Genomic DNA, 26,947 nt, shown 5'->3' with positions numbered 1-26,947 from the left:
CAATAGGAGAGACATTTAAGTTGGCCCTTTCTTTCTGATCTTTGCTAACTTTAATACCAAAATATGTGATCCCGTCTTTTACAGGGATATTACGAACTGAGTTTAAGTCACATCTTTCACAGGGATATTACATACTGAGTTTAAGTCACGTCTTTCACAGGGATATTACATACTGAGTTTAAGTCACATCTTTTCAACTCAAAAAATGTAAATGTCCTAATATTCAGAGATAAACCAGATGCATGTGAGAAGGTAGGCCTGACCACCGACAAAACAATGAAACAGCCTATAGGGAGGAGGTTAGAGACCTGGCGGTGTGTTGCCAGGACAACAAACTCTCAATGTGAGCAAGACAAAGGAGCTGATTGTGGACTACAGGAAACGGCCCCCATTAACATCAACGGGGCTGTAGTGGAGCAGCCCACTCCTGAGGAGTATCAAATAGTTGTTAGAGCTGTCCCTAAAGGTGCTATTCTTCTGAGAGAGCTTCAAGTTACTTGGTGTCCACATCACCAACGAACTATCATGGTCCAAACACACAAAGACAGTTGTGAAGAGGGCACGACAACACCTTTCCCCCTCAGGAGACTGAAAAGATTTGGCATGGGTCTCCAGATCCTCAAAAAGTCCAACAGCTGCACCATCGAGAGCATTCTGACCGGTTGCCTCACCGCCTGGTATGGCAGCTGCTCAGCATCTGACCGTAAGGCGCTATAGAGGGTAGTGCTTACGGCCCAGTACATCACTGGGGCCAAGCTTCCTGCCATCCAGGACCTATATAGTAGGCGGTGTCAGAGGAAGGCCCTAAAAAGACTCCAGTCACCCAAGTCATAGACTGTTTTCTCTGCTACCGCACTGCAAGCAGTACCGCACTGCAAGTCTAGGATCAAAAGGCTCTTTAACAGCTTCTACCACCAAGCCATAAGACTGCTTAACAATTAATCAAATACCAAGACTATATACATTGGCCGACCCCCCCCCCCCCCCCCCACACTCACACTGTTGCTACTCGCTGTTTATTATCTATGCATCGTCACTTCACCCCCACCTACATGTACAAATGACTCTGTACCGGTACCCCCTGTATATAGCCTCCACATTGACTCTGTACTGGTACCCGCTGTATATAGCCTCCACATTGACTCTGTACCGGTACCCCCTGTATGTAACCTCCACATTGACTCTGTACCGGTACCCCCTGTTTATAGCTTCCACATTGACTCTGTACCGGTACCCCCTGTATATAGCCTCCACATTGACTCTGTACTGTTACCCCCTGTATATAGCCTCCACATTGACTCTGTACCGGTACCCCCTGTATATAGCCTCCACATTGACTCTGTACCGGTACCCCCTGTATATAGCCTCCACATTGACTCTGTACCGGTACCCCCTGTTTATAGCTTCCACATTGACTCTGTACCGGTACCCCCTGTATATAGCCTCCACATTGACTCTGTACTGTTACCCTCTGTATATAGCCTCCACATTGACTCTGTACTGTTACCCCCTGTATATAGCCTCCACATTGACTCTGTACAGGTACCCCCTGTATATAGCCTCCACATTGACTCTTTACCGGTACCCCCTGTATATAGCCTCCACATTGACTCTGTACTGTTACCCCCTGTATATAGCCTCCACATTGACTCTGTACAGGTACCCCCTGTATATAGCCTCCACATTGACTCTGTACCGGTACCCCCTGTATATAGCCTCCACATTGACTCTGTACCGGTACCCCCTGTATATAGCCTCCACATTGACTCTGTACCGGTACCCCCTGTATATAGCCTCCACATTGACTCTGTACCGGTACCCCCTGTATATAGCCTCCACATTGACTCTGTACCGGTACCCCCTGTATATAGCCTCCACATTGACTCTGTACCGGTACCCCCTGTATATAGCCTCCACATTGACTCTGTACCGGTACCCCCTGTATATAGCCTCCACATTGACTCTGTACTGTTACCCCCTGTATATAGCCTCCACATTGACTCTGTACAGGTACCCCCTGTATATAGCCTCCACATTGACTCTGTACCGGTACCCCCTGTATATAGCCTCCACATTGACTCTGTACCGGTACCCCCTGTATATAGCCTCCACATTGACTCTGTACCGGTACCCCCTGTATATAGCCTCCACATTGACTCTGTACCGTAACACCCTGTATATAGCCTCCACATTGACTTTATACCGGTACCCCCCGTTTATAGCTTCCACATTGACTCTGTACCGGTACCCCCTGTATATAGCCTCCACATTGACTCTGTACTGGTACCCCCTGTATATCGCCTCCACATTGACTCTGTACCCCCTGTATATAGCCTCCACGTTGACTCTGTACCCCCTGTATATAGCCTCCACATTGACTCTGTACCGGTACCCCCTGTATATAGCCTCCACATTGACTCTGTACCGGTACCCCCTGTATATAACCTCCACATTGACTCTGCACCGGTACCCCCTGTTTATAGCTTCCACATTGACTCTGTACCGGTACCCCCTGTATATAGCCTCCACATTGACTCTGTACTGTTACCCCCTGTATATAGCCTCCACATTGACTCTGTACCGGTAACCCCTGTATATAGCCTCCCCATTGACTCTGTACCGGTACCCCCTGTATATAGCCTCCACATTGACTCTGTACCGGTACCCCCTGTATATAGCCTCCACATTGACTCTGTACCGGTACCCCCTGCATATAGCCTCCACATTGACTCTGTACCGTAACACCCTGCATATAGCCTCCACATTGACTCTGTACCGGTACCCCCTGTATATAGCCTCCACATTGACTCTGTACCAGTACCCCCTGTATATAACCTCCACATTGACTCTGTACCGGTACCCCCTGTATATAACCTTCACATTGACTCTGTACCGGTACCCCCTGTATATAGCCTCCACATTGACTCTGTACCGGTACCCCCTGTATATAGCCTCCACATTGACTCTGTACCGGTACCCCCTGTATATAGCCTCCGCATTAACCCCCTACCCCCTGTATATAGCATCCACATTGACTCGGTACCGTAATACCCTGTATGTAACCTCCACATTGACTCTGTACCGGTACCCCCTGTTTATAGCTTCCACATTGACTCTGTACCGGTACCCCCTGTATATAGCCTCCACATTGACTCTGTACTGTTACCCCCTGTATATAGCCTCCACATTGACTCTGTACCGGTACCCCCTGTATATAGCCTCCACATTGACTCTGTACCGGTACCCCCTGTATATAGCCTCCACATTGACTCTGTACCGGTACCCCCTGTTTATAGCTTCCACATTGACTCTGTACCGGTACCCCCTGTATATAGCCTCCACATTGACTCTGTACTGTTACCCTCTGTATATAGCCTCCACATTGACTCTGTACTGTTACCCCCTGTATATAGCCTCCACATTGACTCTGTACAGGTACCCCCTGTATATAGCCTCCACATTGACTCTTTACCGGTACCCCCTGTATATAGCCTCCACATTGACTCTGTACTGTTACCCCCTGTATATAGCCTCCACATTGACTCTGTACAGGTACCCCCTGTATATAGCCTCCACATTGACTCTGTACCGGTACCCCCTGTATATAGCCTCCACATTGACTCTGTACCGGTACCCCCTGTATATAGCCTCCACATTGACTCTGTACCGGTACCCCCTGTATATAGCCTCCACATTGACTCTGTACCGGTACCCCCTGTATATAGCCTCCACATTGACTCTGTACCGGTACCCCCTGTATATAGCCTCCACATTGACTCTGTACCGGTACCCCCTGTATATAGCCTCCACATTGACTCTGTACCGGTACCCCCTGTATATAGCCTCCACATTGACTCTGTACTGTTACCCCCTGTATATAGCCTCCACATTGACTCTGTACAGGTACCCCCTGTATATAGCCTCCACATTGACTCTGTACCGGTACCCCCTGTATATAGCCTCCACATTGACTCTGTACCGGTACCCCCTGTATATAGCCTCCACATTGACTCTGTACCGGTACCCCCTGTATATAGCCTCCACATTGACTCTGTACCGTAACACCCTGTATATAGCCTCCACATTGACTTTATACCGGTACCCCCCGTTTATAGCTTCCACATTGACTCTGTACCGGTACCCCCTGTATATAGCCTCCACATTGACTCTGTACTGGTACCCCCTGTATATCGCCTCCACATTGACTCTGTACCCCCTGTATATAGCCTCCACGTTGACTCTGTACCCCCTGTATATAGCCTCCACATTGACTCTGTACCGGTACCCCCTGTATATAGCCTCCACATTGACTCTGTACCGGTACCCCCTGTATATAACCTCCACATTGACTCTGCACCGGTACCCCCTGTTTATAGCTTCCACATTGACTCTGTACCGGTACCCCCTGTATATAGCCTCCACATTGACTCTGTACTGTTACCCCCTGTATATAGCCTCCACATTGACTCTGTACCGGTAACCCCTGTATATAGCCTCCCCATTGACTCTGTACCGGTACCCCCTGTATATAGCCTCCACATTGACTCTGTACCGGTACCCCCTGTATATAGCCTCCACATTGACTCTGTACCGGTACCCCCTGCATATAGCCTCCACATTGACTCTGTACCGGTACCCCCTGCATATAGCCTCCACATTGACTCTGTACCGTAACACCCTGCATATAGCCTCCACATTGACTCTGTACCGGTACCCCCTGTATATAGCCTCCACATTGACTCTGTACCAGTACCCCCTGTATATAACCTCCACATTGACTCTGTACCGGTACCCCCTGTATATAACCTTCACATTGACTCTGTACCGGTACCCCCTGTATATAGCCTCCACATTGACTCTGTACCGGTACCCCCTGTATATAGCCTCCACATTGACTCTGTACCGGTACCCCCTGTATATAGCCTCCGCATTAACCCCCTACCCCCTGTATATAGCATCCACATTGACTCGGTACCGTAATACCCTGTATATAGCCTTCACATTGACTCTGTACCGGTACACCCTGTATATAGCCTCCACATTGACTCTGTACCGGTACCCCCTGTGTATAGCCTCCGCATTGACTCTGTACCAGTACCCCCTGTATATAGCCTCCACATTGACTCTGTACCGGTACCCCCTGTGTATAGCCTACACATTGACTCTGTACCGGTACCCCCTGTATATAACCTCCACATTGACTCGGTACCTTGATGACCTTCCCTTTAAATACACCTCTTAACTGCTACACCTGCAGAGTGGTTGTTGCCATATGATAACCAGATGCCATTACCCCATAGATCAGAATAACAAGTATGAGTTTCTTGTAGAAAGTAACTGTCAGCTTCAAACCGTTTGCAGTACAGGAAAATAGCCTTATGTTTGACTAAATCATCATGATTGTTGTCCTCAGTCTCTTGTCTTGATCGTTGAGTCAAACGATGGACGATGTCCACATTTTCCTGAAGTTTGGCTTTTGATTTGGGAATGTCAGCTCCACAGATGTCAACAACTCTGGAATGACAGCTCCACAGATGTCAACAACTCTGGAATGACAGCTCCACAGATGTCAACAACTCTGGAATGACAGCTCCACAGATGTCAACAACTCTGGAATGTCAGCTCCACAGATGTCAACAACTCTGGAATGTCAGCTCCACAGATGTCAACAACTCTGGAATGTCAGCTCCACAGATGTCAACAACTCTGTATTTGATGTCCTCACCCACCTGCTCTGGAATTCCATGGAGCCTCAGGTTCCACCTGCGCTGGTATCTCTCCGCCTCATTCACCTTCTTTTCATTTTCCTGGCAGATAACTTCCACCTTCTTCATGTCACTTTTTAGGTTTTTCACGTCTCCAGAGGTAAAGTCAACAGATTTTGGGGTCGCAGGTAGCTTAGTGGTTGGAGCTTTGGGCCAGTAACCAAAAGGTTGCTAGATCTAATCCCCGAGCTGACAAGGTAAAAATCTGTTGTTCTGCCCCTGAACAAGGCAGTTAACCCACTGTTCATAGGCCGTCATTGTAAATAAGAATTTGTTCTTAACTGACTTGCCTAGTTAAATAAAGGTAAAATAAAAATATATACTTTTTCATGGTATTCGTCCTAACCATGTCCTCCAAGCCATCTGCCTTTTCATCTGTCTTTGCTGTCAAAAGCATCCCAATGTTGTTTTGCATCTCAAGAAGTGGCATACCCTCTTGGGTGTCGGAGTCGTAAGGTAACGACCTGAACCGGGGACTGGAAGGGCGCAAGTTGTCAGCATTGTTGCCCGTGCACTTCACATTTCAAAAGAGGAGTACCCAAGACCATCTGTTAATTGTCCATCTGATGTCCATTTTTTTCCCCTTTGGTTCTGGTCGCGGAAGTTTCCATGTAAGACAAGCTAGTTTTTGAGCTAGCTAGCTGATCTGGCTATCTAGTGTCGTCGCTAATTTAAGAGTTTTAGAGGTTAATAACTTGCAGAAAGTAATCAATTACTTTGGTTATGTTGATGTTTAACTACGAGAGAAAGAGACCAAATCAAGACGCTGGACAGAGTGGAATCAAGTATAGCAAAAAGGCAGTTTATTAAAGTCAAAGATATCTTGTCCTTGAGCGTGCACGGACCTATTCATATAGCTCAGATAGAGTTAGCTGAAAAGGCTGCTTAGCCAGAGTTTACAGCAGAATGTATACACAGAATAATGTAGGTGGAGTCTCGTCGTGTTGGTCTTCTGACTGGTCCTGAAGAGTTGGAGGCGGGCCTGCTCTAGCCAGAGCAGGAGCCCCATTGGTGCACAGCAGAGTCCTCTGCTCTTGGCACCCGACCAGTAGAGGGGGGTGGAGTGTGAGTGTGCAGTGCTCATGAAATGTTTGTGTGTCAAGGAAGCGTGAGATAGGGGGACTGGCAGTGTCTGCTTTAGGCTCAGGGGTTTCCTGTCTTTGCAGGAGTGCATGCAAGGGTCAATGTCAGTGAAATAGTTTGGCACTCTAAGCTCGTTAGTGTTGCAGGATGTTCTTTGTAGTTTACAGGGGAGTGTATTTGAGTGATGGCAGCTACATGTCCTTCGGATAATCATGTTATTGCATGTAGGCTCTAAACTTGACTGAGGACACTGGGCCCAGAGTTATCTGAGGACATCCGGTTTAACCAGAGCGTTGGCCTGCTAGTAATGCTTGATATTTGATTATTTATATAACAGTTAACAAACTAAATAATATTCATACAGGGTTTTATGACCTTAGAAATGACCAGATGGTCATATATGGGTGAGGAAATCAAATAATTCCTTCAGCAACCAAAAAGCACATCTGCGCTGACCGCCATCTTGTGCCTCGTAATGGACAGTCATTTCACCTGTTTATGTTAATACCACAGCAGGTAACCTGTCAATAAGCACACTCCCTTTTGTATTTAGGGTGCATGCCTACTGAAGAAGTTTTGCACCACAACCACCTCAACAATGACCTCTCGTATCTTGTCAACTAGCTTTATAGGCTTTCTTACAGTTTCAAGTATGGGGATTAAACCATACGCATCTGACATTCACAACGTTCTCAATCTCCACTATTTCAGGCTGCGTGTGGATGTAACAGAACAACCGGAACAGAACAGAGCTGAAGATTAGATGGACGGGTATGAAGTAGCTAATCATTACTTAAATCACTGTCTTTAAAAGTCTTAAATCAATTAAAGAAAATGCATGAGATGTAATCTCGGGGAAACCCTAACCACCCCCTCCAGGTTTGCAGGTGACATACTGAGCGGTGGCGGGGCGTTGCTAGGCGAGGACAGCTCGGTCATGGCCCGCATGCAGAAGAAGTTTTGGAAGACGAAGCAGGTTCTGATCAAGGCCACAGGGAAGAAGGAGGATGAGTACGTGGTGGCTTCTGATGCCGACCTCGACGCCAAGCTGGAGGTAGGACCCTGACCTTTAACCCCTAACTCTAACGTGGTGTCTTCTGATGCCGACCTCGACGCCAAGCTGGAGGTAGGACCCTGACCTTTAACCCCTAACTCTAACGTGGTGTCTTCTGATGCCGACCTCGACGCCAAGCTGGAGGTAGAACCCTGACCTTTAACCCTTAACTCTAACGTGGTGTCTTCTGATGCCGACCTTGACGCCAAGCTGGAGGTAGGACCTTGACCTTTAACCTCTAACTCTAACGTGGTGGCTTCACCCACTGTTACTCAGAGTGAGAGTCTCATGCATCCAATTCTCTCTGTGTGTTACTAACTGAACCACACGTTCTGTTTCCTGTCCAATTATCTCTCTGTGTTACTAACTGATCAGAGTAAGATAGCTCTGTCTGTATAGTACATTAGCAGACAGATATAACAGTAGTGTGTCTATATGATCAGAGTAAGATAGCTCTGCAGTTCTGTGGCTGGACCAACTGTTACTGTCTGGCTGACTGGACCCACTGTTACTGGCTGGCTGGACCCACTGTTACTGTCTGGCTGGACCCACTGTTACTGTCTGGCTGACTGGACCCACTGTTACTGTCTGGCTGGCTGGACCCACTGTTACTGTCTGGCTGACTGGACCCACTGTTACTGTCTGGCTGGCTGGACCCACTGTTACTGTCTGGCTGACTGGACCCACTGTTACTGTCTGGCTGACTGGACCCACTGTTACTGTCTGGCTGACTGGACCCACTGTTACTGTCTGGCTGGCTGGACCCACTGTTACTGTCTGGCTGGCTGGACCCACTGTTACTGGCTGACTGGACCCACTGTTACTGTCTGGCTGGCTGGACCCACTGTTACTGTCTGGCTGGCTGGACCCACTGTTACTGGCTGACTGGACCCACTGTTACTATCTGGCTGGACCCACTGTTACTGTCTGTCTGGCTGGACCCACTGTTACTGTCTGGCTGGCTGGACCCACTGTTACTGTCTGGCTGGCTGGACCCACTGTTACTGTCTGGCTGGCTGGACCCACTGTTACTGTCTGGCTGGCTGGACCCACTGTTACTGGCTGACTGGACCCACTGTTACTGTCTGGCTGGCTGGACCCACTGTTACTGTCTGGCTGTCTGGACCCACTGTTACTGTCTGGCTGACTGGACCCACTGTTACTGTCTGGCTGACTGGACCCACTGTTACTGTCTGGCTGACTGGACCCACTGTTACTGTCTGGCTGGCTGGACCCACTGTTACTGTCTGGCTGGCTGGACCCACTGTTACTGTCTGGCTGGACCCACTGTTACTGGCTGACTGGCTGGACCTACTGTTACTGTCTGGCTGGACCCACTGTTACTGTCTGGCTGGCTGGACCCACTGTTACTGGCTGACTGGACCCACTGTTACTGTCTGGCTGGCTGGACCCACTGTTACTGGCTGACTGGACCCACTGTTACTGTCTGGCTGGCTGGACCCACTGTTACTGTCTGGCTGGACTCACTGTTACTGTCTGGCTGGCTGGACCCACTGTTACTGGCTGACTGGACCCACTGTTACTGGCTGACTGGACCCACTGTTACTGTCTGGCTGGACCCACTGTTACTGTCTGGCTGGCTGGACCCACTGTTACTGTCTGGCTGGACCCACTGTTACTGTCTGACTGGACCCACTGTTACTGGCTGACTGGACCCACTGTTACTGTCTGGCTGACTGGACCCACTGTTACTGTCTGTCTGGCTGGACCCACTGTTACTGTCTGGCTGGCTGGACCCACTGTTACTGGCTGGCTGGACCCACTGTTACTGTCTGACTGGATCCACTGTTACTGTCTGGCTGGACCCACTGTTACTGTCTGACTGGACCCACTGTTACTGTCTGGCTGACTGGACCCACTGTTACTGTCTGTCTGGCTGGACCCACTGTTACTGTCTGGCTGGCTGGACCCACTCTTACTGGCTGGCTGGACCCACTGTTACTGTCTGACTGGATCCACTGTTACTGTCTGGCTGGACCCACTGTTACTGGCTGACTGGACCCACTGTTACTGTCTGGCTGGACCCACTGTTACTGGCTGGCTGGACCCACTGTTACTGTCTGGCTGGCTGGACCCACTGTTACTGTCTGGCTGGCTGGACCCACTGTTACTGTCTGGCTGGCTGGACCCACTGTTACTGTCTGGCTGACTGGACCCACTGTTACTGTCTGGCTGACTGGACCCACTGTTACTGTCTGGCTGGCTGGACCCACTGTTACTGTCTGGCTGGCTGGACCCACTGTTACTGTCTGGCTGGCTGGACCCACTGTTACTGGCTGACTGGACCCACTGTTACTGTCTGGCTGGCTGGACCCACTGTTACTGGCTGACTGGACCCACTGTTACTGTCTGGCTGGACCCACTGTTAATGTCTGTCTGGCTGGACCCACTGTTACTGTCTGGCTGGCTGGACCCACTGTTACTGTCTGTCTGGCTGGACCCACTGTTACTGGCTGGCTGGACCCACTGTTACTGGCTGGCTGGACCCACTGTTACTGGCTGGCTGGACCCACTGTTACTGTCTGTCTGGCTGGACCCACTGTTACTGTCTGGCTGGCTGGACCCACTGTTACTGTCTGTCTGGCTGGACCCACTGTTACTGTCTGGCTGGCTGGACCCACTGTTACTGTCTGGCTGGCTGGACCCACTGTTACTGGCTGGCTGGACCCACTGTTACTGTCTGGCTGGCTGGACCCACTGTTACTGACTGGCTGGACCCACTGTTACTGGCTGGCTGGACCCACTGTTACTGTCTGGCTGGCTGGACCCACTGTTACTGGCTGGCTGGACCCACTGTTACTGTCTGGCTGGCTGGACCAACTGTTACTGTCTGGCTGGCTGGACCCACTGTTACTGTCTGGCTGGCTGGACCCACTGTTACTGTCTGGCTGGACCCACTATTACTGTCTGGCTGGCTGGACCCACTGTTATTGTCCTGCTGGCTAGACCCACTGTTACTGTCTGGCTGGATCCACTATTACTGTCTGACTGGCTGGACCCACTGTTACTGTCTGGCTTGATCCACTGTTTCTGGCTGGCTGGACCTACTGTTACTGTCTGTCTGGCTGGACCCACTGTTACTGAACGAATTGCAAAAATCGCTGAAGCTGGAGACTTTTATCTCCCTCACCAACTTCAAACATCTGCTATCTGAGCAGCTAACCGATCGCTGCAGCTGTACAGAGTCTATCGGTAAATAGCCCACCCATTTTCACCTACCTCATCCCCATACTGTTTTTATTTATTTATTTTTCTGCTCTTTTGCACACCAATATCTCTACCTGTACATAACCATCTGATCATTTATCACTCCAGTGTTAATCTGCATAATTGTAATTATTCGCCTACCTTCTCATGCCTTTTGCACACAATGTATATAGACTCCCCTTTTTTCTACTGTGTTATTGACTTGTTTATTGTTTACTCCATGTGTAACTCTGTGTTTTCTGTTCACACTGCTATGCCTTATCTTGGCCAGGTCGCAGTTGCAAATGAGAACTTGTTCTCAACTAGCCTACCTGGTTAAATAAAGGTGAAATAAAAAATTGTCTGGCTGGCTGGACCCACTGTTACTGTCTGACTGGCTGGACCCACTGTTACTGTCTGGCTGGATCCACTGTTTCTGGCTGGCTGGACCCACTGTTACTGTCTGGCTGGCTGTACCCACTGTTACTGTCTGGCTGGCTGGACCCACTGTTACTGTCTGGCTGGCTGGACCCACTGTTACTGTCTGGCTGGCTGGACCCACTGTTACTGTCTGGCTGGCTGGACCCACTGTTACTGGCTGGCTGGACCCACTGTTACTGGCTGGCTGGACCCACTGTTACTGTCTGGCTGGCTGGACCCACTGTTACTGACTGGCTGGACCCACTGTTACTGACTGGCTGGACCCACTGTTACTGTCTGGCTGGACCCACTGTTACTGGCTGGCTGGACCCACTGCTACTGTCTGGCTGGCTGGACCCACTGTTACTGTCTGGCTGGCTGGACCCACTGTTACTGTCTGGCTGGACCCACTATTACTGTCTGGCTGGCTGGACCCACTGTTACTGGCTGACTGGACCCACTGTTACTGTCTGGCTGGACCCACTGTTACTGTCTGTCTGGCTGGACCCACTGTTACTGTCTGGCTGGCTGGACCCACTGTTACTGTCTGGCTGGCTGGACCCACTGTTACTGTCTGGCTGGCTGGACCCACTGTTACTGTCTGGCTGGCTGGACCCACTGTTACTGTCTGGCTGGACCCACTGTTACTGGCTGACTGGACCCACTGTTACTGTCTGGCTGGCTGGACCCACTGTTACTGTCTGGCTGTCTGGACCCACTGTTACTGTCTGGCTGACTGGACCCACTGTTACTGTCTGGCTGACTGGACCCACTGTTACTGTCTGGCTGACTGGACCCACTGTTACTGTCTGGCTGGCTGGACCCACTGTTACTGTCTGGCTGGCTGGACCCACTGTTACTGTCTGGCTGGACCCACTGTTACTGGCTGACTGGCTGGACCTACTGTTACTGTCTGGCTGGACCCACTGTTACTGTCTGGCTGGCTGGACCCACTGTTACTGGCTGACTGGACCCACTGTTACTGTCTGGCTGGCTGGACCCACTGTTACTGGCTGACTGGACCCACTGTTACTGTCTGGCTGGCTGGACCCACTGTTACTGTCTGGCTGGACCCACTGTTACTGTCTGGCTGGCTGGACCCACTGTTACTGGCTGACTGGACCCACTGTTACTGGCTGACTGGACCCACTGTTACTGTCTGGCTGGACCCACTGTTACTGTCTGGCTGGCTGGACCCACTGTTACTGTCTGGCTGGACCCACTGTTACTGTCTGACTGGACCCACTGTTACTGGCTGACTGGACCCACTGTTACTGGCTGACTGGACCCACTGTTACTGTCTGGCTGGACCCACTATTACTGTCTGGCTGGCTGGACCCACTGTTACTGTCTGGCTGGCTGGACCCACTGTTACTGTCTGGCTGGACCCACTGTTACTGTCTGACTGGCTGGACCCACTGTTACTGTCTGGCTGGATCCACTGTTTCTGGCTGGCTGGACACACTGTTACTGTCTGGCTGGCTGGACCCACTGTTACTGTCTGGCTAGCTGGACCCACTGTTACTGTCTGGCTGGACCCACTGTTACTGTCTGGCTGGACCCACTGTTACTGTCTGGCTGGCTGGACCCACTGTTACTGTCTGGCTGGCTGGACCCACTGTTACTGTCTGTCACTTTAGCAGTGATAAATTCATGAACTTCTTTGAGGAAAAGATTATGATTATTAGAAAGCAAATTTCGGACTCCTCCTTAAATCTGCGTATTCCTTCAAAGCTCAGTTGTCCTGAGTCTGCACAACTCTGCCAGGACCTAGGATCAAGAGAGACGCTCAAGTGTTTTAGTACTATATCTCTTGACACAATGATGAAAATAATCATGGCCTCTAAACCTTCAAGCTGCATACTGGACCCTATTCCAACTAAACTACTGAAAGAGCTACTTCCTGTGCTTGGCCCTCCTATGTTGAACATAATAAACGACTCTCTATCCACCGGATGTGTACCAAACTCACTAAAAGTGGCAGTAATAAAGCCTCTCTTGAAAAAGCCAAACCTTGACCCAGAAAATATAAAAAACTATCAGCCTATATCGAATCTTCCATTCCTCTCAACATTTTTAGAAAAGGCTGTTGCGCAACAACTCACTGCCTTCCTGAAGACAAACAATGTATACGAAATGCTTCAGTCTGGTTTTAGACCCCATCATAGCACTGAGACGGCACTTGTGAAGGTGGTAAATTACATTTTAATGGCATCGGACCGAGGCTCTGCATCTGTCCTCGTGCTCCTAGACCTTAGTGCTGCTTTTGATACCATCGATCACCACATTCTTTTGGAGAGATTGGAAACCCAAATTGGTCTACACGGACAAGTTCTGGCCTGGTTTAGATCTTATCTGTCGGAAAGATATCAGTTTGTCTCTGTGAATGGTTTGTCCTCTGACAAATCAACTGTAAGTTTTGGTGTTCCTCAAGGTTCCGTTTTAGGACCACTATTGTTTTCACTATATATTTTACCTCTTGGGGATGTTATTCGAAAACATAATGTTAACTTTCACTGCTATGCGGATGACACACAGCTGTACATTTCAATGAAACATGGTGAAGCCCCAAAATTGCCCTTGCTAGAAGAATGTGTTTCAGACATAAGGAAGTGGATGGCTGCAAACTTTCTACTTTTAAACTCGGACAAAACAGAGATACTTGTTCTAGGTCCCAAGAAACAAAGAGATCTTCTGTTGAATCTGACAATTAATCTTAATGGTTGTACAGTCGTCTCAAATAAAACTGTGAAGGACCTCGGCGTTACTCTGGACCCTGATCTCTCTTTTGAAGAACATATCAAGACCATTTCAAGGACAGCTTTTTTCCATCTACGTAACATTGCAAAAATCAGAAACTTTCTGTCCAAAAATGATGCAGAAAAATTTATCCATGCTTTTGTCACTTCTAGGTTAGACTACTGCAATGCTCTACTTTCCGGCTACCCGGATAAAGCACTAAATAAACTTCAGTTAGTGCTAAATACGGCTGCTAGAATCCTGACTAGAACCAAAACATTTGATCATATTACTCCAGTGCTAGCCTCTCTACACTGGCTTCCTGTCAAAGCAAGGGTTGATTTCAAGGTTTTACTGCTAACCTACAAAGCATTACATGGGCTTGCTCCTACCTATCTCTCTGATTTGGTCCTGCCGTACATACCTACGCGTACGCTACGGTCACAAGACGCAGGCCTCCTAATTGTCCCTAGAATTTCTAAGCAAACAGCTGGAGGCAGGGCTTTCTCCTATAGAGCTCCATTTTTATGGAACGGTCTGCCTACCCATGTCAGAGACGCAAACTCTGTCTCAACCTTTAAGTCTCTACTGAAGACTCATCTCTTCAGTGGGTCATATGATTGAGTGTAGTCTGGCCCAGGAGTGGGAGGGTGAACGAAAAGGCTCTGGAGCAACGAACCGCCCTTGCTGTCTCTGCCTGGCCGGTTCCCCTCTTTCCACTGGGATTCTCTGCCTCTAACCCTATTACAGGGGCTGAGTCACTGGCTTACTGGGGCTCTCTCATGCCGTCCCTGGAGTGGGTGCGTCACCTGAGTGGCGCACCCCCCTTGGGTTGTGCCGTGGCGGAGGTCTTTGTGGGCTATACTCAGCCTTGTCTCAGGATGGTAAGTTGGTGGTTGAAGATATCCCTCTAGTGGTGTGGGGGCTGTGCTTTGGCAAAGTGGGTGGGGTTATATCCTCCCTGTCCGGGGGTGTCCTCGGATGGGGCCACAGTGTCTCCTGACCCCTCCTGTCTCAGCCTCCAGTATTTATGCTGCAGTAGTTTGTGTCGGGGGGCTAGGGTCAGTTTGTTATATCTGGAGTACTTCTCCTGTCCTATTCGGTGTCCTGTGTGAATCTAAGTGTGCGTTCTCTAATTCTCTCTTTCTCTCTTTCTCTCTCTCGGAGGACCTGAGCCCTAGGACCATGCCCCAGGAATACCTGACATGATGACTCCTTGCTGTCCCCAGTCCACCTGACTGTGCTGCTGCTCCAGTTTCAACTGTTCTGCCTTATTATTATTCGACCATGCTGGTCATTTATGAACATTTGAACATCTTGACCATGTTCTGTTATAATCTCCACCCGGCACAGCCAATGTTTAATTGAAATGTACAGCTGTGTGTCATCCGCATAGCAGTGAAAGTTAACATTATGTTTTCGAATAACATCCCCAAGAGGTAAAATATATAGTGAAAACAATAGTGGTCCTAAAACGGAACCTTGAGGAACACCGAAATTTACAGTTGATTTGTCAGAGGACAGACCATTCACAGAGACAAACTGATATCTTTCCGAGAGATAAGATCTAAACCAGGCCAGAACTTGTCCGTGTAGACCAATTTGGGTTTCCAATCTCTCCAAAAGAATGTGGTGATCGATGGTATCAAAAGCAGCACTAAGGTCTAGGAGCACGAGGACAGATGCAGAGCCTCGGTCCGATGCCATTAAAATGTCATTTACCACCTTCACAAGTGCCGTCTCAGTGCTATGATGGGGTCTAAAACCAGACTGAAGCATTTCGTATACATTGTTTGTCTTCAGGAAGGCAGTGAGTTGTTGCGCAACAGCCTTTTCTAAAATTTTTGAGAGGAATGGAAGATTCGATATAGGCCGATAGTTTTTTATATTTTCTGGGTCAAGGTTTGGCTTTTTCAAGAGAGGCTTTATTACTGCCACTTTTAGTGAGTTTGGTACACATCCGGTGGATAGAGAGCCGTTTATTATGTTCAACATAGGAGGGCCAAGCACAGGAAGCAGCTCTTTCAGTAGTTTAGTTGGAATAGGGTCCAGTATGCAGCTTGAAGGTTTAGAGGCCATGATTATTTTCATCATTGTGTCAAGAGATATAGTACTAAAACACTTGAGTGTCTCTCTTGATCCTAGGTCCTGGCAGAGTTGTGCAGACTCAGGACAACTGAGCTTTGAAGGAATACGCAGATTTAAGGAAGAGTCCGTAATTTGCTTTCTAATAATCATAATCTTTTCCTCAAAGAAGTTCATGAATTTATCACTGCTAAAGTGAAAGTCATCCTCTCTTGGGGAATGCTGCTTTTTAGTTAGCTTTGCGACAGTATCAAAAAGGAATTTCGGATTGTTCTTATTTTCCTCAATTAAGTTAGAAAAATAGGATGATCGAGCAGCAGTAAGGGCTCTTCGGTACTGCACAGTAGTCTTTCCAAGCTAGTCGGAAGACTTCCAGTTTGGTGTGTCGCCATTTCCGTTCCAATTTTCTGGAAGCTTGCTTCAGAGCTCGGGTATTTTCTGTGTACCAGGGAGCTAGTTTCTTATGAGAAATGTTTTTAGTTTTTAGGGGTGCAACTGCATCTAGGGTATTGCGCAAGGTTAAGTTGAGTTCCTCAGTTAGGTGGTTAACTGATTTTTGTCCTCTGGCGTCCTTGGGTAGACAGAGGGAATCTGGAAGGACATCAAGGAATCTTTGTGTTGTCTGTGAATTTATAGCACGACTTTTGATGATCCTTGGTTGGGGTCTGAGCAGATTATTTGTTGCAATTGCAAACGTAATAAAATGGTGGTCCGATAGTCCAGGATTATGAGGAAAAACATTAAGATGCACAACATTTATTCCATGGGACAAAACTAGGTCCAGCGTATGACTGTGACAGTGAGTGGGTCCAGAGACATGTTGGACAAAACCCACTGAGTCGATGATGGCTCCGAAAGCCTTTTGGAGTGGGTCTGTGGACTTTTCCATGTGAATATTAAAGTCACCAAAGATTAGAATATTATCCGCTATGACTACAAGGTCCGATAGGAATTCAGGGAACTCAGTGAGGAACGCTGTATATGGCCCAGGAGGCCTGTAAACAGTAGCTATAAAAAGTGATTGAGTAGGCTGCATAGATTTCATGACTAGAAGCTCAAAAGACGAAAACGTCATTTTTTTTTTTGTAAATTGAAATTTGCTATCGTAAATGTTAGCAACACCTCCGCCTTTGCGGGATGCACGGGGGATATGGTCACTAGTGTAGCCAGGAGGTGAGGCCTCATTTAACACAGTAAATTCATCAGGCTTAAGCCATGTTTCAGTCAGGCCAATCACATCAAGATTATGATCAGTGATTAGTTCATTGACTATAATTGCCTTTGAAGTAAGGGATCTAACATTAAGTAGCCCTATTTTGAGATGTGAGGTATCATGATCTCTTTCAATAATGACAGGAATGGAGGTGGTCTTTATCCTAGTGAGATTGCTAAAGCGAACACCGCCATGTTTAGTTTTGCCCAACCTAGGTCGAGGCACAGACACGGTCTCAATGGTGATAGCTGAGCTGACTACACTGACTGTGCTAGTGGCAGACTCCACTATGCTGGCAGGCTGGCTAACAGCCTGCTGCCTGGCCTGCACCCTATTTCATTGTGGAGCTAGAGGAGTTAGAGCCCTGTCTATGTTGGTAGATAAAATGAGAGCACCCCTCCAGCTAGGATGGAGTCCGTCACTCCTCAGCAGGTCAGGCTTGGTCCTGTTTGTGGGTGAGTCCCAGAAAGAGGGCCAATTATCTACAAATTCTATCTTTTGGGAGGGGCAGAAAACAGTTTTCAACCAGCGATTGAGTTGTGAGACTCTGCTGTAGAGCTCATCACTCCCCCTAACTGGGAGGGGGCCAGAGACAATTACTCGATGCCGACACATCTTTCTAGCTGATTTACACGCAGAAGCTATGTTGCGCTTGGTGATCTCTGACTGTTTCATCCTAACATCGTTGGTGCCGACGTGGATAACAATATCTCTATACTCTCTACACTCGCCAGTTTTAGCTTTAGCCAGCACCATCTTCAGATTAGCTTGCACTCACACTTGCACTTGTATGTTTGCACTCACACACCCGTTGTCCTGTCTGTCTGTCTCTAGTTGTTCCACTCGGTACAGACCACCTCCACTGAGCTGTTGAAGGTGATTGAGAAATATCAGCGGAGGATCACACGTGAGTTACCCCTGTTACTACGGTTACCACTTTATTAAAGACAGACCAGGAAATAGACAGGATAATACTGTTCTATTCACAGAGAACTCCACTTTCCCTTCCTGTGTGTTCCAGACCTGTCTCAGGAGGGTTAGTGTTAGGTTATGTTGAGGTTATGACATTCCTGGGTTCCAGACCTGTCTCATGAGGGCTAGGTTATGTTGAGGTTATGACATTCCTGTGTTCCAGACCTGTCTCAGGAGGAGAATGAGTTGGGGATGTTTCTGAGGTTCCAGGCAGAACACGACCGCACCAAGGCTGGCAACATGATGGACGCAACTAGCAAGGCCCTGTGTGCCTCGGCCAAGCAGAGGTCAGAACCATCATAACCCCTAACCCAGCAAGGCCCTGTGTTGCCCGCCCCAGAGTTAATACTGGATCTGCTATGTTAATATGTCAGGCTGGTCCTGTGCCCACCCCCAGAGTTAATACTGGATCTGCTATGTTAATGTGTCAGGCTGGTCCTGTGCCCGCCCCCAGAGTTAATACTGGATCTGCTATGTTTGTGTCAGGCTGGTCCTGTGCCTGCCCCCAGAGTTAATACTGGATCTGCTATGTTAATATGTCAGGCTGGTCCTGTGCCCACCCCCAGAGTTAATACTGGATCTGCTATGTTAATGTTAATGTTAATATGTCAGTCTGGTCCTGTGCCTGTCCCCAGAGTTAATACTGGATCTACTATGTTAATGTTTATATGTCAGGCTGGTCCTGTGCCTGTCCCCAGAGTTAATACTGGATCTGCTATGTTAATGTGTCAGGCTGGGCCTGTGCCCGCCCCCAGAGTTAATACTGGATCTGCTATGTTAATGTGTCAGGCTGGTCCTGTGCCCGCCCCCAGAGTTAATACTGGATCTGCTATGTTAATGTGTCAGGCTGGTCCTGTGCCCGCCCCCAGAGTTAATACTGGATCTGCTATGTTTGTGTCAGGCTGGTCCTGTGCCTGCCCCCAGAGTTAATACTGGATCTGCTATGTTAATATGTCAGGCTGGTCCTGTGCCCACCCCCAGAGTTAATACTGGATCTGCTATGTTAATGTTAATGTTAATATGTCAGTCTGGTCCTGTGCCTGTCCCCAGAGTTAATACTGGATCTACTATGTTAATGTTTATATGTCAGGCTGGTCCTGTGCCTGTCCCCAGAGTTAATACTGGATCTGCTATGTTAATGTGTCAGGCTGGTCCTGTGCCCGCCCCCAGAGTTAATACTGGATCTGCTATGTTAATGTGTCAGGCTGGTCCTGTGCCCACCCCCAGAGTTAATACTAGATCTGCTATGTTAATGTTAATGTGTCAGGCTGGTCCTGTGCCCGCCCCCAGAGTTAATACTGGATCTGCTATGTTAATGTGTCAGGCTGGTCCTGGGCCCACCCCCAGAGTTAATACTAGGTCTGCTATGTTAATGTGTCAGGCTGGTCCTGGGCCCACCCCCAGAGTTAATACTGGATCTGCTATGTTTTTGTGTCAGGCTGGTCCTGTGCCCGCCCCCAGAGTTAATACTGGATCTGCTATGTTTATGTGTCAGAATGGTCCTGTGCCCGCCCCCAGAGTTAATACTAGATCTGCTATGTTAATGTTTGTGTCAGGCTGGTCCTGTGCCCGCCCCCAGAGTTAATACTAGGTCTGCTATGTTAATATGCCAGGCTGGTCCTGTGCCCACCCCCAGAGTTAATACTGGATCTGCTATGGTAATGTTTATGTGTCAGTCTGGTCCTGTGCCCACCCCCAGAGTTAATACTGGATCTGCTATGTCAATGTTAATATGTCAGGCTGCTCCTGTGCCCACCCCCAGAGTTAATACTGGATCTGCTATGTTAATGTGTCAGGCTGGTCCTGTGCCCGCCCCCAGAGTTAATACTGGATCTGCTATGTTAATATGTCAGGCTGGTCCTGTGCCCGTCCCCAGAGTTAATACTGGATCTGCTATGTTAATGTGTCAGGCTGGTCCTGTGCCCGCCCCCAGAGTTAATACTGGATCTGCTATGTTAATGTGTCAGGCTGGTCCTGTGCCCACCCCCAGAGTTAATACTGGATCTGCTATGTTAATGTTAATGTGTCAGGCTGGTCCTGTGCCCGCCCCCAGAGTTAATACTGGATCTGCTATGTTAATGTTAATATATCAGGCTGGTCCTGTGCCCACCCCCAGAGTTAATACTGGATCTGCTATGTTTATGTGTCAGGCTGGTCCTGTGCCCACCCCCAGAGTTAATACTGGATCTGCTATGTTAATGTGTCAGGCTGGGCCTGTGCCCGCCCCCAGAGTTAATACTGGATCTGCTATGTTAATGTGTCAGGCTGGTCCTGTGCCCGCCCCCAGAGTTAATACTGGATCTGCTATGTTAATGTGTCAGGCTGGTCCTGTGCCCACCCCCAGAGTTAATACTGGATCTGCTATGTTAATGTGTCAGGCTGGGCCTGTGCCCGCCCCCAGAGTTAATACTGGATCTGCTATGTTAATGTGTCAGGCTGGTCCTGTGCCCACCCCCAGAGTTAATACTGGATCTGCTATGTTAATGTGTCAGGCTGGTCCTGTGCCCGCCCCCAGAGTTAATACTGGATCTGCTATGTTAATGTGTCAGGCTGGTCCTGTGCCCACCCCCAGAGTTAATACTGGATCTACTTTGTTAATGTGTCAGGCTGGTCCTGTGCCCGCCCCCAGAGTTAATACTGGATCTGCTATGTTTATGTGTCAGGCTGGTCCTGTGCCCGCCCCCAGAGTTAATACTAGATCTGCTATGTTAATGTTTGTGTCAGGCTAGTCCTGTGCCCACCCCCAGAGTTAATTCTGGATCTGCTATGTTAATATGTCAGGCTGGTCCTGTGCCCACCCCCAGAGTTAATACTGGATCTGCTATTTTAATATGTCAGGCTGGTCCTGTGCCCACCCCCAGAGTTAATACTGGATCTGCTATTTTAATATGTCAGGCTGGTCCTGTGCCCGCCCCTACACCGGATGGAGCAGGAGGTGGAGACGTTTCGGCGGCGTGCGATCGCTGACACGCTCCTGACCGTGACCCGGATGGAGAAATCCAGGACGGAATACCGTGGAGCGCTGCTCTGGATGAAGGACGTCTCTCAGGAACTCGACCCGGACACCTGTAAACATCTGGACAAGTTCCGCAAGGTGTGTTACCCTGTGTGTGTGGCCCACCAGGTTCTGTGTGTAGTGTTCACCAGGTACTGTGTGTGTTAACCTGTGTGTATGGCCCACCAGGTGCAGTCCCAGGTCAGAGGTTCGAAGGACCTGTTTGAGAAGCTAAAGAACGATGTGTGTCAGAAGGTTGACATGCTGGGAGCCTCCCGTTGTAACATGCTGTCTCACTCTCTCTGCACATATCAGGTCTGTCTGCCTATCTGTCTGTCTGTCTGCTTGTCTGTCTGTCTCCCTCCCTCTGTTCTACCAGGTCTGTTTGCCTATCTGTCTGTCTGCCTGTCTGTCTGTCTCCCTCCCTCTGCACATACCAGGTCTGTCTGCCTGTCTGTCTCCCTCCCTCTGCACATACCAGGTCTGCATGTCTGCTTTTCTGTCTGCTTTTCTGTCTGTCTGTGTGTGTTAATACAGTCTCTTTCCAGATCACCCTCCTCCAGTTCTGGGAGAGGACCGCCTGTGTGATGAGTGGGATTCATGAGTCTTTTAAAGGCTTTGTCCCCTACCAGTTCACCACTCTCAAGGTACGTGTGGGACGGGTTGTACGTGCATTACAAGTGTGTGTGTTTGTTTGTTTTGTTTCCATGGCGTTGTAACAATAGATGGTGTGTGTGTGTGTGTAGATGGTGTGTGTGTGTGTAGATGGTGTGTGTGTGTGTAGATGGGGTGTGTATGTTTCACACCTCAGTATGTTGTAACCGTAGATGTGGTGTGTGTGTGTAGATGGGGTATGTGTGTGTGTAGATGGGGTGTGTGTGTGTGTAGATGGGGTGTGTGTGTTTCGCACCTCAGTGTGTTGTAACCGTAGATGGGGTGTGTGTGTGTAGATGGGGTGTGTGTGTGTGTGTAGATGGGGTGTGTGTGTGTGTGTGTGTGTGTGTGTAGCTAGGGTGTGTGTGTGTGTGTGTGTGTAGATGGGGTGTGTGTGTGTGTGTGTGTGTGTAGATGGGGTGTGTGTGTAGATGGGGTGTGTGTGTGTAGATGGGGTGTGTGTGTGTAGATGGTGTGTGTGTGTGTTGTAACCGTAGATGGGGTGTGTGTTTTGTAACCGTAGATGGGGTGTGTGTTTTGTAACCGTAGATGGGGTGTGTGTGTGTAGATGGGGTGTGTGTGTGTTGTAACCGTAGATGGGGTGTGTGTTTTGTAACCGTAGATGTGGTGTGTGTGTGTGTAGATGTGGTGTGTTGTAACCGTAGATGGTGTGTGTTGTCAGGACCTCCGGGACCCTCTGGAGCAGCTGACTGATTTAGACCAAACCAACCGGGACCATAACAAAGAGAAGGACATACAGAGTAACAGGTGAGAACATCCTGGTCCCTCTGACATCATCTCCTGTCCTCCACTCCTCTCTTAGGAGATAGAACTGAGTCAGAGTGGATAGCTGTTAGTCCAGAGATAGAACTGAGTCAGAGTGGATAGCTGTTAGTCCAGAGATAGAACTGAGTCAGGGTGGATAGCTGTTAGTCCAGAGATAGAACTGAGTCATGGTGGATAGCTGTTAGTCCAGAGATAGAACTGAGTCAGGGTGGATAGCTGTTAGTCCAGAGATAGAACTGAGTCAGGGTGGATAGCTGTTAGTCCAGAGATAGAACTGAGTCAGGGTGGATAGCTGTTAGTCCAGAGATAGAACTGAGTCAGAGTGGATAGCTGTTAGTCCAGAGATAGAACTGAGTCAGGGTGGATAGCTGTTAGTCCAGAGATAGAACTGAGTCAGGGTGGATAGCTGTTAGTCCAGAGATAGAACTGAGTCAGGGTGGATAGCTGTTAGTCCAGAGATAGAACTGAGTCAGAGTGGATAGCTGTTAGTCCAGAGATAGAACTGAGTCAGGGTGGATAGCTGTTAGTCCAGAGATAGAACTGAGTCATGGTGGATAGCTGTTAGTCCAGAGATAGAACTGAGTCATGGTGGATAGCTGTTAGTCCAGAGATAGAACTGAGTCAGAGTGGATAGCTGTTAGTCCAGAGATAGAACTGAGTCAGGGTGGATAGCTGTTAGTCCAGAGATAGAACTGAGTCATGGTGGATAGCTGTTAGTCCAGAGATAGAACTGAGTCAGGGTGGATAGCTGTTAGTCCAGAGATAGAACTGAGTCATGGTGGATAGCTGTTAGTCCAGAGATAGAACTGAGTCAGAGTGGATAGCTGTTAGTCCAGAGATAGAACTGAGTCATGGTGGATAGCTGTTAGTCCAGAGATAGAACTGAGTCAGAGTGGATAGCTGTTAGTCCAGAGATAGAACTGAGTCAGGGTGGATAGCTGTTAGTCCAGAGATAGAACTGAGTCAGAGTGGATAGCTGTTAGTCCAGAGATAGAACTGAGTCAGAGTGGATAGCTGTTAGTCCAGAGATAGAACTGAGTCAGGGTGGATAGCTGTTAGTCCAGAGATAGAACTGAGTCAGGGTGGATAGCTGTTAGTCCAGAGATAGAACTGAGTCAGAGTGGATAGCTGTTAGTCCAGAGATAGAACTGAGTCATGGTGGATAGCTGTTAGTCCAGAGATAGAACTGAGTCATGGTGGATAGCTGTTAGTCCAGAGATAGAACTGAGTCAGAGTGGATAGCTGTTAGTCCAGAGATAGAACTGAGTCAGGGTGGATAGCTGTTAGTCCAGAGATAGAACTGAGTCATGGTGGATAGCTGTTAGTCCAGAGATAGAACTGAGTCAGGGTGGATAGCTGTTAGTCCAGAGATAGAACTGAGTCAGGGTGGATAGCTGTTAGTCCAGAGATAGAACTGAGTCATGGTGGATAGCTGTTAGTCCAGAGATAGAACTGAGTCAGGGTGGATAGCTGTTAGTCCAGAGATAGAACTTGATGATTGAGTTGGAGGCGTGCGTGGCCACGCAGTCGTGGGTGAACAGGGAGTACAGGAGAGGGCTCAGAACACACCCTTGTGGAGCCCCAGTGTTGAGGATCAGCGGGGTGGAGATGTTATTACCTACTCTCACCACCTGGGGGCGGCCAGTCAGGAAGTCCAGTACCCAGTTGCACAGGGCGGGGTCGAGACCCATGGTCTCAAGCTTGATGACTAGTTTGGAGGGTACTATGGTGTTAAATGCTGAGCTGTAGTCGATGAACAGCATTATCACATAGGTATTCCTCTTGTCCAGATGGGTTAGGGCAGTGTGCAGTGTGGTGGCGATTACATCGTCTGTGGACCTATTAGGGCGGTAAGCAAATTGGAGTGGGTCTAGGGTGTTAGGTAGGGTGGAGGTGATATGGTCCTTGACTAGTCTCTCAAAGCACTTCAGGATGACGGAAGTGAGTGCTACGGGGCGGTAGTCGTTTAGCTCAGTTACCTTAGCTTTATTGGGAACAGTATTCAGTCATGTTTCCGGTCACCTTGCCCTGGTTAAAAGCAGTGGTTTGCGCTTTCAGTTTCGCGCGAATTCTGCCATCAATCCACGGTTTCTGGTTTGGGAATGTTTTAATAGTTGCTATGGGTACGACATCGCCAATGCACTTTCTAATGAACTCGCTCACCGAATCAGCGTATTCGGCAATGTTGTTGTTGGACGCAATGCGAAATATATCCCAATCAACGTGATCGAAGCAGTCTTGAAGCGTGGAATCAGATTGGTCGGACCAGAGTTGAATAGACCTGAGCGCGGGAGCTTCCTGTTTTAGTTTCTGTCTGTGGGCTGGAGGCAACAAAATGGAGTCGTGGTGAGCTTTTCCGAAAGGAGGGCGGGGAAGGGCCTTATATGCGTCGCGGAAGTTTGAATAACAATGATCCAGGGTTTTACCAGCCCTGGTAGTACAATCGATAGGCTGATAGAATTTAGGGAGTCTTGTTTTCAGATTAGCCTTGTTAAAATCCCCAGCTACAATGAATGTAGCCTCAGTATATGTGGTTTCCAGTATGCATAAAGTCAAATAAAGTTTGTTCAGGGCCATCGATGTGTCTGCTTGGGGACAAATATATACGGCTGTGATTATAATCGAAGAGAATTCTCTTGGTAGATAATGTGGTCGACATTTGATTGTGACGAAATCTAAGTCAGGTGAACAGAATGACTTGAGTTCCTGTATGTTGTTATGGTCACACCACGTCTCGTTAATCATAAGGCGTACCTCCCTGCCCCTCTTCTTACCAGAAAGATGCTTGTTTCTGTCGGCGCAATGCGTGAAGAAACCAGCTGGCCGTACCGACTCCGATAGCGTCTCTCGAGTGAGCCGTGTTTCCGTGAAGCAAAGAACGTTACAGTCTCTGATGTCTCTCTGGAATGTGTGGGAGCAAATAAAACACATAGACAAACACATAGATGTATAGGATAGCTGAACACTAAAAACAGACCACACGAAGGGAAGGCGACACATAGGCGCCTAGGGCAACTGGACACACTAAAGATGGAGACACATAGTCTGCTGATCTTAAATAACGACATGAAGAGAAGGAGACACATAGGCGCCTAGGACAGCTGGACATACCAAGGTCAGAGGGATATACAAAGGAGGGGGTCAGCCAAATGACCAACTGATGGACTATAGAAATAGGCCACATATATTTAGGACATGGAGATGCTGAAGGAATGTCAGAAGAGACACATAGTCTACAAATCCTAATAAGGACAGACATACCAAAGAACACACCAGGCTGAACATAAGGGGGCCCATAGCATAAGATAGGCATGTATTATTTTTGGGACATGAAGAGGTCCTGTCACCATTATAACTTGACTGAAAGCAGATATGGGCGTTATCGAGCTGAACAAGCAGGATGTACAGATTGGGATATAATGGTGGCAGATGGACTGAGGGAAGTAACTTCATTTGCATGTGGGATGGACTCATATGTTGTATGTGTATAAATCAGAGCCAGTGCTCTGAAAAAGGTGTATGTTCCGCGGACCATCCCGGCTTGCGATACTCTTGTATTAAAAGCCTATTGAATTCACAGAGTTCTTGTAAGCGTTATATTTGAACCGATTTTCCACGACAAATGCTACCCTTGCTCGGATTTCATCAACCTTGTTGTCAAGAGACTGGACATTGGCGAGTAGTATGCTAGGGAGTGGTGCGCGATGTGCCCGTCTACGGAGCCTGACCAGAAGAACGCTTTGTTTGCCTCTTTTACAACGTCGTTGTTTTGGGTCACCGGCTGGGATCCGATCCATTGTCCTGGATGGTGGGCAAAACACAGGATCCGATCCATTGTCCTGGGTGGTGGGCAAAACACAGGATCCGATCCATTGTCCTGGGTGGTGGGCAAAACACAGGATCCGCTTCGGGAAAGTCATATTCCTGGTCGTAATGATGGTGAGTTGACGTTGCTCTTATATTCAGTAGTTCCT

General features: G+C 48.6%; 1 protein-coding gene across 8 annotated transcripts in view; it reads left to right on the top strand.

Annotated features, from left to right (window-relative positions):
• The window catches only part of LOC110523102 (islet cell autoantigen 1-like protein), a 114,106-nt gene that overhangs the window by 3,516 nt on the left and 83,643 nt on the right, over positions 1–26,947 (top strand). For all 8 annotated transcript variants that reach the window (XM_036972479.1, XM_036972477.1, XM_036972478.1 and 5 more), the window contains exons 2-9: positions 7,560–7,619; positions 7,728–7,902; positions 18,401–18,473; positions 18,702–18,825; positions 21,434–21,632; positions 21,723–21,848; positions 22,082–22,180; positions 22,870–22,955. In XM_036972479.1, coding sequence (XP_036828374.1) covers positions 7,612–7,619; positions 7,728–7,902; positions 18,401–18,473; positions 18,702–18,825; positions 21,434–21,632; positions 21,723–21,848; positions 22,082–22,180; positions 22,870–22,955 — 890 coding nt within the window. In that variant the 5' untranslated portion in view covers positions 7,560–7,611. The remainder of the gene's footprint in view (positions 1–7,559; positions 7,620–7,727; positions 7,903–18,400; positions 18,474–18,701; positions 18,826–21,433; positions 21,633–21,722; positions 21,849–22,081; positions 22,181–22,869; positions 22,956–26,947) is intronic.

This window comes from Oncorhynchus mykiss, unplaced genomic scaffold (assembly GCF_013265735.2).
Source record: "Oncorhynchus mykiss isolate Arlee unplaced genomic scaffold, USDA_OmykA_1.1 un_scaffold_164, whole genome shotgun sequence".
Classification (NCBI taxonomy): domain Eukaryota; kingdom Metazoa; phylum Chordata; class Actinopteri; order Salmoniformes; family Salmonidae; genus Oncorhynchus; species Oncorhynchus mykiss.
The sequence above is the reverse complement of the archived record's forward strand: the minus strand, read 5'-3'. Positions and strand labels throughout refer to the sequence as shown.